At 52.3% G+C, this 11,059-nt stretch overlaps 3 protein-coding genes and 4 non-coding genes across 10 annotated transcripts; 2 read left to right on the top strand and 5 right to left on the bottom strand.

Annotated features, from left to right (window-relative positions):
* Nucleotides 1-32: 32 nt before the first annotated feature.
* On the top strand, nucleotides 33-2,842 carry Surf1 (SURF1 cytochrome c oxidase assembly factor). 3 transcript variants are annotated; one of them, XM_075985523.1, is made up of 9 exons: nucleotides 33-116; nucleotides 365-416; nucleotides 631-764; nucleotides 844-926; nucleotides 1,616-1,807; nucleotides 2,099-2,171; nucleotides 2,253-2,415; nucleotides 2,560-2,641; nucleotides 2,723-2,842. In XM_075985523.1, the coding sequence occupies exons 1-9, from the start codon at nucleotides 42-44 to the stop codon at nucleotides 2,790-2,792; spliced, it is 924 nt and encodes a 307-aa protein (XP_075841638.1). In that variant the 5' UTR covers nucleotides 33-41; the 3' UTR covers nucleotides 2,793-2,842. The 3 variants fall into 3 exon arrangements, with proteins under 3 accessions (XP_075841638.1, XP_075841637.1, XP_075841639.1); XM_075985522.1 differs by having other exon boundaries at nucleotides 2,253-2,459; XM_075985524.1 differs by lacking the exon at nucleotides 2,253-2,415.
* Nucleotides 2,843-2,889: 47 nt separating this feature from the next.
* On the bottom strand, nucleotides 2,890-5,708 carry Rpl7a (ribosomal protein L7a). Its single transcript, XM_075985525.1, has 8 exons — nucleotides 5,688-5,708; nucleotides 5,365-5,485; nucleotides 4,866-5,015; nucleotides 4,118-4,258; nucleotides 3,845-3,924; nucleotides 3,469-3,599; nucleotides 3,195-3,264; nucleotides 2,890-3,046 (listed from the first exon to the last, which is right to left on the bottom strand). The coding sequence occupies exons 1-8, from the start codon at nucleotides 5,688-5,690 to the stop codon at nucleotides 2,942-2,944; spliced, it is 801 nt and encodes a 266-aa protein (XP_075841640.1). The 5' UTR covers nucleotides 5,691-5,708; the 3' UTR covers nucleotides 2,890-2,941.
* On the bottom strand, nucleotides 3,347-3,413 carry LOC142858020 (small nucleolar RNA SNORD36). Its single transcript, XR_012911915.1, has one exon. It is a non-coding gene; the product is annotated as a small nucleolar RNA SNORD36 (small nucleolar RNA).
* Nucleotides 3,671-3,741, bottom strand: LOC142858019 (small nucleolar RNA SNORD36). Its single transcript, XR_012911914.1, has one exon. It is a non-coding gene; the product is annotated as a small nucleolar RNA SNORD36 (small nucleolar RNA).
* On the bottom strand, nucleotides 4,002-4,076 carry LOC142858018 (small nucleolar RNA SNORD36). Its single transcript, XR_012911913.1, has one exon. It is a non-coding gene; the product is annotated as a small nucleolar RNA SNORD36 (small nucleolar RNA).
* On the bottom strand, nucleotides 5,100-5,173 carry LOC142858021 (small nucleolar RNA SNORD24). The gene has a single exon (XR_012911916.1). It is a non-coding gene; the product is annotated as a small nucleolar RNA SNORD24 (small nucleolar RNA).
* A 120-nt stretch (nucleotides 5,709-5,828) lies between the features above and the next one.
* Nucleotides 5,829-10,929, top strand: Med22 (mediator complex subunit 22). Of its 2 annotated transcripts, XM_075985527.1 has the most exons (5): nucleotides 5,829-5,900; nucleotides 6,014-6,195; nucleotides 7,220-7,300; nucleotides 8,005-8,213; nucleotides 10,213-10,929. In XM_075985527.1, the coding sequence occupies exons 2-5, from the start codon at nucleotides 6,073-6,075 to the stop codon at nucleotides 10,400-10,402; spliced, it is 603 nt and encodes a 200-aa protein (XP_075841642.1). In that variant the 5' UTR covers nucleotides 5,829-5,900; nucleotides 6,014-6,072; the 3' UTR covers nucleotides 10,403-10,929. The 2 variants fall into 2 exon arrangements, with proteins under 2 accessions (XP_075841642.1, XP_075841643.1); XM_075985528.1 differs by lacking the exon at nucleotides 7,220-7,300 and having other exon boundaries at nucleotides 5,838-6,195.
* The last annotated feature ends 130 nt before the right edge of the window (nucleotides 10,930-11,059 follow it).

The raw sequence follows: 11,059 nt of genomic DNA, 5'->3' as shown, positions 1-11,059 counted from the left end.
CGTCCCGGAAGCAGATTTCTCGGTCCCGGAAGTGTTCAAAGATGGCGGCGGTGAAGGCTTTCTCAGTGCTGCGGCAGAGCTTGACGCGGTGGCCCCAATGGTCCTGCCCGCGGCTGGTGAGCGAGGGGACGTGGAGGGGCCCGGGAGAATCGAGCCTGGAGTGGAATGGGGCCGAGGAGGACCCTTCCCAAGAGGGCTTTGCCTGGGGTGGAGCAGGGCCAGGGGTGGACCCTGCCTAAGAGGCTCTAGCCTGGGTTGGTGCTGGGCCGGGAAGGACCCTGTCCTGTACCTAGCCCAGGTGCACGCGCTTGGCGTCCCTGAGGTCCCTGAGCTTAGAGCCCCGCGGCCTGTTCGGTCCCCGCAGGCCCCGCTCCGCGTTTCCAGAAGGAACATCCTCGGGCTTTCTTTCCGCTCAGGTGAGAAGGGCTCAGACCTGGGTGCGCTTGGACACCTGTCTCCATTCAGCCCGCAGTGGTCTACTGGGAGCGGATTGGGCACAGGTGCTGTTAATTGCTCCTTTCTTTACATCCTCTGTGGGCATTAACCCAAGTCTGCTCGAGGAATTGGCCACCCAGTTCTGTTTGTTCTAGGCCTTCTGACCCCATGCCAGTATTGTAAAACTCCCTCCAGGGATGGTGTGGAGACCAAGCAGGTGCTACAGTTCTACTGCTGAAGCAGCCGCCGCTAAAGCAGAGGACGACTCTTTCCTCCAATGGTTCCTGCTTCTCATCCCTGCTACTGCTTTTGGCCTGGGGACTTGGCAGGTGAAGACCAGGGTCTAATTTGGGTATCTCTGAGCCTTGGACCCCACTGATGTTTGCTTAGCTCATGTTGTTTCTGTAGGTCCAACGTCGGAAATGGAAGCTGAAACTGATTGCAGAATTAGAGTCTCGAATAATGGCTGAGCCCATTCCTCTGCCTGCCGAGTGAGTGTGACTGCCCACCCAATCCATCCCACTTAGGAGCAGCGTGGGGCCCTGGCTTGTTTGGTGTCTTCTCAGTAATTTCTGCCCTTGGGCAGGGTCCTCAAAATTTCCCACCAGACTGGCTACTGATTGCCTTTATGAAACTGCCAAAGAGCCGGGCGGTGGTGGCTCATACCTTTAATCCCAGCACTCGGTGGCTCATACCTTTAATCCCAGCACTCGGGAGGCAGAGGCAGGAGGATCTCTGAGTTCGAAACCAGCCTGGTCTACAGAGCTAGTTCCAGGACAGGCTCCAAAGCCACACAGAAACCCTGTCTCGACACCCCCCCCCCCAAAAAAAAAAGAAAGAAAAAGAAAAAAAACTGCCAAAGAGCATGGAACATAAATAGGAGGGATGTATTTTTGATGCCATATTTCCCTTTTCAGGTCTTTCAAGGATCCCCCATAGTGGTGAGGCTTAGGTACTTAAGATAGGTAACAGGTGAAGTTTGACTCAACCCATAACTTTCCTTGCAGATCCACATTCTCATATGGCATCAGAGGCTGGTGCTGAGATCACCTCTATGGAGGACACAACTTGTAATCTGATGATCCTCACTGGGCCTTTCTTACCCTGCCTGGTGGGGCTTGGTAGCTTTGTCAACATTCTTAGACACACCTGGCTTACCCACAGCCCTTCCTCCTTGTAGCCCAATGGAACTGAAAAACCTGGAGTACAGGCCAGTGAAGGTCAGGGGGCACTTTGACCACTCCAAAGAGCTGTACATGATGCCTCGGACCAAGGTGGACCCTGCTCGAGAGGCCCGTGATGCTGGCCGAATCTCCTCCTCAATGGAAAGTGGAGCCTATGTAGTTACTCCTTTCCACTGCTCTGACTTGGGGTGAGTAGGCTATGGCCTGGCAGCTTCCTTCACCGTGCTCAACCAACCTTCAGACCCTGGGGAGTCGAGATTCAACTAATACAGCCGGATCATTTCCAAGGTCTCCAATTCTGACATTAAGCAACTGTTTTAGCCAGTTCATTGATAGGGTTTGAGTCACTGAGGCTGTGTTGGACTGGATCCACAGAACAAACAATTCTGTCGAACTGTCCTGTAGATGTTGCAGTGACCATTAATGATGATCTGTGCTGGAACCCTTCCTCACCCAAAGGGACACTTTTATTGTTTCAGAGTTACCATCCTGGTTAACAGAGGGTTTGTTCCCAAGAAGAAAGTGAATCCGGAAACCAGACAGAAAGGCCAGGTAAGAGATAGGCTTTTTAGCTTGGGATATTATAATCCACCCATTTTCCATGTAGGACTTCTGTCTCACCTTTCTTCGTAGGTTCTTGGAGAAGTAGACCTAGTTGGCATAGTGAGGCTGACAGAAACTAGGAAGCCCTTTGTCCCTGAGAACAGTCCAGAACAGAATCACTGGCATTATCGGGATCTGGAAGCTATGGCCAAGATAACAGGCGCAGACCCCATTTTCATCGATGCAGACTTCAGTACGCTGTGGCAGCCTGGACCCTCCCACTTCCCCTGGCACCTAGTTTGTATGGGGCAGAGGAACACCCAGTTGGCCTTTAGTAGGGAACTGAGTGCTGAGGAGTCCCACTAGAGGTGGACATTAAGTTCTATTGTCTCTGCAGAGAGTACAATCCCTGGAGGACCCATTGGAGGGCAGACAAGAGTCACTCTTCGGAATGAGCACATGCAGTACATCATTACCTGGTTAGTCCTCCTTCTGTCTTGTTACACCCCTCCACACACACACACTGTATGAGCGGACAACTAAATTTCTTTCAATCACAGGTACGGACTGTGTGCAGCCACATCATACTTGTGGTTTCAAAAATTTGTGCGGCGGACACCAGGTGTGTGAAGTTAACAAACCTGTTCCTATAAAATAAAGATTGTTATTTTTAAACCCTGGCTTGGTTTCAAGACATTTTAAGCACATCAACCCAAATAACCAGACATTAGATGGAAGTTTTATAATTATATTTATGTACAGAAAACTCAGCAGTACATTTAACCCAGTTTAGTGGCGAGTTCTTTGGCCTTTGCCTTTTCCAGCTTGGCAATTCGAGCCACAGATTTAGGACCCAGGACGTTGCCTCCCCAGTGGCGGCGGATCTGAAATACAGATACAAGTCAGTTTGGCCTATTCTCTAACACATGCACACATCAGCTAACATCCCATATTCACTGACTCCAAGTGGGCAACCCAAATCCGACTGCTAAAAGCACCAACCAATCCCATGCTCTGTATAGAACTGCTCACCTCATCATATCTGTCGTTGTAATTGGTCCTAATAGCTTCCACCAGCTTGGCCAGAGCACCCTTGTCTTCCCTGGCAAAGAAAGGAGAAAGGCCTTGTTACTCTTTAGGAAGCAGACACAGGAATAATTTTTCTGATACAAGCATCTTATTTTTTTGCCTCAGACACAGAATGACCACACGGCTGATTCAGGTGAAGAAATTCTTAACCATCATTGGCAAATGGTCCAAAACCTGGGAGGGTAAAGGAAGCTTAAGGACAAGCCCGAATACTCACGAGTTAACCTGTGTGAAGGCAACAGTGGTGCATGTCTTCCTATGGACCAGCCGCCCCAGCCTGGCCTTTCCCTTGATGATGCAGTAGGGGACCCCCATCTTGCGACAGAGAGCAGGCAGGAAGACCACCAGCTAGAAGCAAGGATGCGTTATAAGTGTTTGGGAGCAGAAGCAGTAGCCAGCTACCCTGCTACTTTGTGGCAAATGCTCAGGGTTAAAAAGCTCATGTGATTGCACATCAAAGCACTTCAGTCAAAGATTCACATCATTGCAAGAGCCACACAAATGGATTCCTTATCTTCAACTCACAAAACCGACCCCACCCTCCCACAGGACCCTGGCAGTACTGCACTTGATGCTTAAACCACCAGACCTACCTCAATGGGGTCTACGTCGTGGGCAATCACCACCAGCTGAGCCTTCTTGTTCTCTACCAAAGTGGTGACTGTATTGACGCCTGGAATACACAACATACAACCACTTTGCCTGAGTGCTTGCTTGGGCTGCTAGAGTCACAAAAGCAGTTCCACAAGCTGTGACTCAGGGTTAAAAAGCTCGATTTCACTCTCCACGGTGCTCTCAGGTGAAGAAATTCAGACATCATCGCACAGCCTGCCCCACCACCCCTCCTTTCCCAGGGATCCACTTACCCGCTCGAAGGACAGGTGGTCTCTTAGTCGGGACATCCCCTTTGCCGGCAGCTTTCTTCTCAGCACGGGCCAGCAGCCTCTGCTTCTTTTCCTGCTTGGTCTCTGGCCTGTACTTGTGGGCAAGTTTAAGCAACTGGGTAGCTGGGAAAACATTCTTGAGTTAGACTTGAGGCTTGTGTCTTTTAAGTCTGCTACGTAGCTTCCTGAGTGGTCATGTGGCGGGCAGCCTCTCGCTCAGGCCCAATTCTAACCTGTCACTTGAAAGGCATTTTACATATACAGGCCTTGTGGAGGGTCTCTGAACCCTTGTACAACTGTGGCATAAGAGTTAAAAAAAAAACCATCCTTATGGCACCCCTTTAACCCAGCACCTGGGGAAACAGGATTTCGAGTTCAACGCCCGCCTGGGTCTACATTTTGAGTTCAGAACAACCAGGACTACAAGATGTCAAAAAGAACCCTAAACTATCCTAGTGTGGTACGTGCAGACGAGAAGGCTAGAGGTCAACCTTGGGCATCTTCCGTAACAGCTTCCCCACCTTACTGAGCTTGAAGATAGTTGGCTGTTTAGAGCAGAGTGGCTGGGGACCCCTTTCAACCCTCCCGCCACCGTATAAGGGCGCTGAGACCCTGCAGCCTTCATGCCCGCTCAGCAAGCACCCTTTTCCTTCGCTAACCGTAAAAATGACAACTCAGGACCAATCTCGTGCTCCGGTGACATCAAACCGGCCGCTTTTCAAAGCCTCACCTGTTTGCCGGTCCAGGGCCTGGGTGAACTGGTTAATGGCTGGAGGAACTTTGAGCCGCTTATAGAGGATGGCCCTCTGCCGCTGCAGCCTAATGTAGCGGGGCCATTTGACGAAGCGCGTGAGATCTCTCTTGGGCTGGATGTCCTGCCCTGGGAAGCAAAAGAACGACACCACCAATCAGGAGTCATCGCTGCGCCGGGCTACATCTGGGCGCTCGGGAGGGTGGGTGCTGGTGCATCAGCGATCTTGGTGGTTCAAATGTCATCACCGCTTTTCTGATAGCAAATATTCTTTTACATCATCTGCACACAACGCCACATCCCGCCATAACCGAAAGCCATGGCCCGCCAGCAGGCACGGTAGCCGAAGTTCCCGCTGTGGCTACGTGAAAACCAGGGCGGCCACCGCCGGCTTGGTTCCGGCCAGAGTAAACCCCAACCCCCAGGTCTCCTGCAGCCACCGCCGCGTCCTCGGGACAGCACTCGCCCTACTTCTTACCAATGCCGAAGTTCTTAGGTCTCTTCTCAAACAAAGGATTCACCACCTTCTTCGCCTCCTGCTTCTTCACGACGGCGGGGGCCGGGGCCACCTTCTTCCCCTTGGCCTTCTTTCCCTTGGGCTGAACACAAGAGAGAAAGCCCGTGAGGCTGTGTCCTCCGTCGTCGCCATCCCATCGGGCGGCAGGCTCGTCCCCTGCGCGCCGCTCGCCGCCGCTCCCTTTCAGCGCAGGCCTCCGAAGCGCCAAGCGCGGTCGCGGACCCCGGGAGACGGCGTCGGGCGGCGGATGGAGGCGGATGAAGCCAAGGCGCTCGATCACTCACCATCTTGCCGGGCTGGAGGAGAGAGAAAGAAAAAGGGGATTGTGGGTAATATGTAAGCAGCTTCGGCGATCGCGAGAGTTGGCGCCTGCGCGGGATTTCGGATTTAAAGCGACTGGATCACTCCGCATTCTGTCGGCGGAAGTGGGGCGGGGCCTGGGCGGAGCCTGCGGAACGGCGGCTGTGCGTTTGCCGAGGGCTGCAGGACCAGGCAAGGTACCACAGGTCCCGAGTGGTTGCGGGTGTAGGGAACAAAACCCTAGCGCGGTAAAGGGCCCGCGTTCGCGGAGGAAGCTGATGTAGCGGAATCCCGCTCCCCACCCCCTCAGGCTCTGTATGCTCGTTTCGGGTCTGACCGGACTGTGGCAGCTGTCACCCGGGACCTGCCATGGCCCAACAGAGAGCCTTGCCCCAGAGCAAGGAGACGCTGCTGCAGTCCTACAACAAGCGGCTCAAAGACGACATCAAGTCCATCATGGACAACTTCACCGAGATCATCAAGACCGCCAAGGTGTGTGGTCGCTGTTCCGAGGCCAAGGGAGAAGGCAGGAACTGGCGGCGTTCCCTGGGGTCTGGGTACATGAGTTTGGATTCTGTTGAAGGGGTGGGGATGCAAAGGGAATGTGATCAGTTCGGTGCGGGTGTGAGCGACGACGCGTCAAAAGGTCAGCAGGTGAATAGAAAAACCAAATAAGGACAGGCGTGGGTAGAGCAGAGGGCTGTGGCCGAATTGCCAGGGCTCTACTTTTGCTGTTTCCCCATTGCTGTTTCCCCATTGCTGTAGATTCTTGTGATGACTGATGAGTTTACTCCTTTAATACAAGTCCTCATTTTGTGGTGACCCCCCACCACAAAGTTATTTTTGTTGCTACTTCATAACTATAAATTTGCAACTGTTATTATTATGAATGGCAATATTGAGAGCTGCTGCTCTATGTCTGAGATGCCTCAAGACCACTGAGGTCTGTGTCCGTCTCTAACTGGTCTATCTGTAATGTGAGAACAACAGCTCAGGCTTTTTTGTGAGGAAGCCTTGCTTAGTTAGCTACTCAACATAGTTGTTGCCATTGTAAGGTGCTTGCCTAGCAGTTACAAAGCCCTGTATTCAGTCCCTGGCACTGGATAAACTAGATGTTGGCACAGTTCTTTACTGTCAGGATTTAGGAAGAGGAGGCAGGAGGATCAGAAGTTCAGGCCAGCCTGAGTTACATGAGACTTTGCCTTAAAAACAAAAGATTTAAAAAAAAATGTCTTTTTACTCCTTTATTGAACATCTTTTTTCCTGTAAACTTTCTCAAAAAGACTTGCAGTGTCCTTTTTATGTGATGAAGTCACCTATTGTCACCCACAGAATGAGAGGGGGTTGGAGTGGACATTGCCAGCTGTCTAGATAGGAAGTAGGGTTCTGGGTATGCAGGAAGGCCTGATAGACAGGCTGGGGTGGTGGCAGTGGCTATTAGCTGTTGGGTTCCTGTCAACCAGGCTAAGCCAGGTGGCTGCCTGTGCTGATTCTAAGCTTTTTTATTTGTCCCCAGATTGAGGATGAGACACAGGTGTCGCGAGCTACTCAGGGTGAACAAGACAATTACGAGATGCATGTGCGAGCTGCCAACATCGTGAGTGGCCAGGGTGGAAAACACCCCTGTAGGGATCACAGATGGACCAAAGGAAAACAAGAGAACAGTGGGGCGGGGCAGAGGAAGTTGCCCCTGGTGGGTACTGGGGTGGGTGGGTGCAATAGACATACGGCCTTTTCCATCCTGTATAGTAGTCAGGAGGAAGGCAGCCATTCTTGCTGACAAAGGTTCCCCAAGGCTGGTTGTGACTGGAAAGGCAAAATGGCCTTTTGTCGTATGTGAAATGGCGTATGTGAAGTGTGAGCCCCTCTTGATGTTCCAGGGAAAGCCCAGTAGGTCAGTGTCTGTACGGTGGGTACTAGCAAATGACACCGTGTGGGGCAAAGACCCCAGGGAATCCTGCCCAACTTGCAGTTGTGCCATCTCTGGGAAGGAATGGGTCAGGAGGAACCCCAGGGCATGGTCTTCTGTTGACTTGGAGTTGAGTGCATGGGATGTGTTCATGGTTGGGGCGGGAAAGCTTGAAGTGAGCAAACTTTTCCTATCCCACCTGTGGTCAGGTGGGTTCTGACCTTGCCTTCCCAGCCCTCTGTCCTCACAGATGACTCTGTGCAGGCTCTGACTCTTTGCTGATCACGAAGTTGAGACTTGCAGAAACCCACGGTTGGCCCAGCACCAGTTACACAAGTCAGGGCCACCATCTCCGTCTCCTCTCATGTTTATCCTGATTATGATGGTGGCAGGTCCGAGCTGGCGAATCGCTGATGAAGCTGGTATCTGATCTCAAGCAGTTCCTGATCCTTAATGACTTCCCATCTGTGAATGAAGCCATTGACCAGCGTAACCAGCAGCTGCGCGCCCTGCAGGAAGAGTGTGATCGCAAGCTCATCACCTTGCGGGATGAGGTCTCCATTGACCTCTATGAGCTGGAGGAGGAGTACTACTCGTCCAGGTACAAATAGGGCTGGACTCGCATGAAGGTGGTACCTGCTGCCTCCCCAGGCTAACTAGGGCCTTCAGGGCCTTGTGTTTTTCCAAGTCCTCCTTGACAGCAGAGCCCCTGATGGACAGACAGTCACAGCCAGCCACCTTCCCCTCAATGAAGTGGGGTGAAAAATCACAGGACTTGGTGTCAGCGGCCAGAGAAGGGCATCCCCAGGAGGCAAGGAAGTCTCCTGGGCAGTGCAGTCTGCCTTCCTGCTCTAAATCTCTGTCTTGACACTTCAGCCAAGGCTGGATTGGCCCCTGTGGCCTTCTGGGTCTATAACTATGTCCACTCCCTGGGACATCACTGCCTACTGTTTGCCCAGAGATTCAGTTCTATGCAGATATCATCAAATTCCTCAGTGTAGGGGTGGGGAACACTGGGAAGGAGGAGGAAGGAGCTCAAGCACAGCGGCTCTGAGAACTGGGCTTGGGTACTTGGATATCCTGTTTCTGGTCAGCTCAGCCTTATGGAGGTGTCAGACCTAGGATAGCGTAGGTAGGATCTGTCACCTAGTCCTCTGAAGGGCCACTTGAAACCTGACAGTTTCTGAGCTAGAGAGGCCCTGAGAAATTAGGAGTACAATGTGAAATATGTGGGAAACTGAGGCTGGAGAATGGAGGCCTGGCTCACATCCCCTCAGCTTGAAATTCAGGTTCTGTCCAGCAGCACCCTCTCCCAGGCAAACCTGGCTTCCCCTGGTGGTAGGTGTGGGCTCCTGCTGCACAGAAGATGTCCAGAGCTGGGTAGTATGTGATCTAGGGCTTGTTTTCCCCATCCTAGTCTTCAGGGTCACTGCCAACTGGGGCAGTTCTGGGGCTGTCCTTGATCCCAATAATCATCAGCTTAGCAAATGAATGGGACCATCTCCTCTGCCCCCACTCACCAGGATGAATTCTTCCTGTCGCTACCCTTCAGACAGTTACTGCTTCAAGGCTTCAAGGGGCTTCAAGGGCCCCTGGGTGGATCAGTCTTGGGGCAGTGACCTAGCCCTGCTATAGGAGTTGATGGAGGAGGGGATGAAATTGCTTAAGACAGAAATCCAGTGTGCCAGGTTTCCAAAGCCTCAGTCTCTGCATCACCTGCATGAGTTTCTGAGACAACCAGCGTTCCTTTTGGACAGTCACCTTTTTCATATTCCTCATGATATGGCAGCGGCCCCTCTGCCAATGAATTACCTTAAATGGCAGGGCTCTTCTGTGCAGGGCCAGTGGGGTTATTCTGTGTGCCCACACCACCACCAGCTGCCCAGCTTCCCTTCTGCACAGCTACTCCTGCCTATATACTCACTGCTTGCTGATTCTGGCTTTGCCTCCCCTCCACTCTCCTGGGATGCTACTCTTTTGGGTAGTTCAGAGAGGGACTGTTGGGGGCAGGTATGTGGCTAGGGCCTTGTGCAGATTAGAAAGCTGTGGAAACAGCTGTGCTCCAGGTAACCTGCCATGACCGCTGAGGCTTAATCCTTGCCTCTTCCACCTCTAGTCTTCCCTGTGTAGCATGGGGAAATGGAGTGTGTGAAAGTGTGGGGCTCGAAGCTGTAGGGCTGGAGCAGTTGGTGTGTACAGAAATGGACCTCTGTTCCTGACTTTTTATAGTTAGGCCCATTCCCTGATAGGAACAGACAGGTCTCTGCCATGTTGAGCTCTTTGTAAAGTCTTATCACTGCCATACTGTTAATGGGTGGGCAGTCAGGATGGGAGGAGACCCACAGGGACGGGGATTCGTTAGTGTCAGGAAGGACATGTGGCCCATGGGGAGAGCTTGCCTAAGTCACTCGGTCTGTTGATGGCATCTTTTTGACTGCAAGGGCAGTCAGAACTGGTAGCAGAGGGGCTAGCACAGAGGAGAGGAAGGGGAGGCAATCAGGTGATGTTCATTTCTTAACTCTGCATCTGTCTTGCTTTCCCCTCCCTGGCTTTCCTCTGCCTGCTCCTGTCATTCCTGGGGGTTTCTTGTGGTGGCAAAGCTCAAGTCTCTGCGAAGCTAATGACCTGCCTCTATGTGAAGCTTACTGGAGGCTGGACCTCGACACAGATTCTGCTGATGGCCTCTCAGCCCCTCTTCTGGCGTCCCCGGAGACTGGTGCTGGTCCCCTGCAGTCTGCAGCCCCTGCCCACTCCCATGGTGGTGGCCCTGGCCCCACAGAACACACCTGAGCCCTCCCCAGGGCCCTAGTTTATCAGAAAGGAAGTCCTGTGGGTGCCCGCTACAGCCTTGCTTCTTCAGTCTTAGCTCCCACTTCGGGATCAGGAACCACTGTAGCCTTAGGGACCTGGCCAGGCCAGGGCCAGTTCCCTGATAGTTCAGGAATGCTGTTCAGTTATTTACAGGCAGATGGATGGCCCTTCGTCTCTAGTGGCTACCTTCCTGACTGCCAGATGGAAGTTGGTCCCATTGAGGACCTTGAATAGGGAGGATGGCTGGTGATAGAAAGCCTCAGTTTGTTGAGAATTAGGAGGTGCTCAGTGGACCTTAGCCAAGTCCAGCCACCCATATTTGACTCAAGCTCCTGTATAGAGAGCCCTGTCCACTGCCTGGTGCCTGGAGCACAATTGTTTGTGTCACAGCTGACAGTCCTAGCAAGACCGAGGCTGCTAGCTAGCCAGGGCATCTTCCTGGATTCTGCCACCATTTTCATTCTGCTACTTTTGTGACGAAACTGTTGAATAAAACATTACCTTTTTGTGCTGTTCATTTTTCTTTCCTGATCAGTCTAAGATTCCCCCGGGTTCCTCAAGCAACAGCCCCAACTCTGATGTGGGATTGCCCTCTGTATGCTGTGAAATGTTTTATTACCATTGGCTAATAAAAGA

This window comes from Microtus pennsylvanicus, chromosome 9 (assembly GCF_037038515.1).
Source record: "Microtus pennsylvanicus isolate mMicPen1 chromosome 9, mMicPen1.hap1, whole genome shotgun sequence".
NCBI classification, from domain to species: Eukaryota; Metazoa; Chordata; class Mammalia; order Rodentia; family Cricetidae; genus Microtus; species Microtus pennsylvanicus.
This window is presented reverse-complemented; position numbering and strand designations above follow the sequence as displayed.

Coding starts and splice junctions, on each gene's coding strand:
- Surf1 (XM_075985522.1), top strand. CDS start 42: ATGGCGGCGGTGAAGGCTTTCTCAGTGCTGCGGCAGAGCTTGACGCGG. Junction 1,808..2,098: donor TTCCACTGCTCTGACTTGGG/GTGAGTAGGCTA, acceptor TTATTGTTTCAG/AGTTACCATCCTGGTTAACA. Junction 2,642..2,722: donor ATGCAGTACATCATTACCTG/GTTAGTCCTCCT, acceptor TTTCAATCACAG/GTACGGACTGTGTGCAGCCA.
- Rpl7a (XM_075985525.1), bottom strand. Junction 4,259..4,865: donor GGCCCTGGACCGGCAAACAG/GTGAGGCTTTGA, acceptor ATGTTTTCCCAG/CTACCCAGTTGCTTAAACTT. Junction 3,925..4,117: donor ACCACCTGTCCTTCGAGCGG/GTAAGTGGATCC, acceptor TGTGTATTCCAG/GCGTCAATACAGTCACCACT.
- Med22 (XM_075985527.1), top strand. CDS start 6,073: ATGGCCCAACAGAGAGCCTTGCCCCAGAGCAAGGAGACGCTGCTGCAG. Junction 7,301..8,004: donor ATGTGCGAGCTGCCAACATC/GTGAGTGGCCAG, acceptor TGATGGTGGCAG/GTCCGAGCTGGCGAATCGCT. Junction 8,214..10,212: donor GAGGAGTACTACTCGTCCAG/GTACAAATAGGG, acceptor GTGGTGGCAAAG/CTCAAGTCTCTGCGAAGCTA.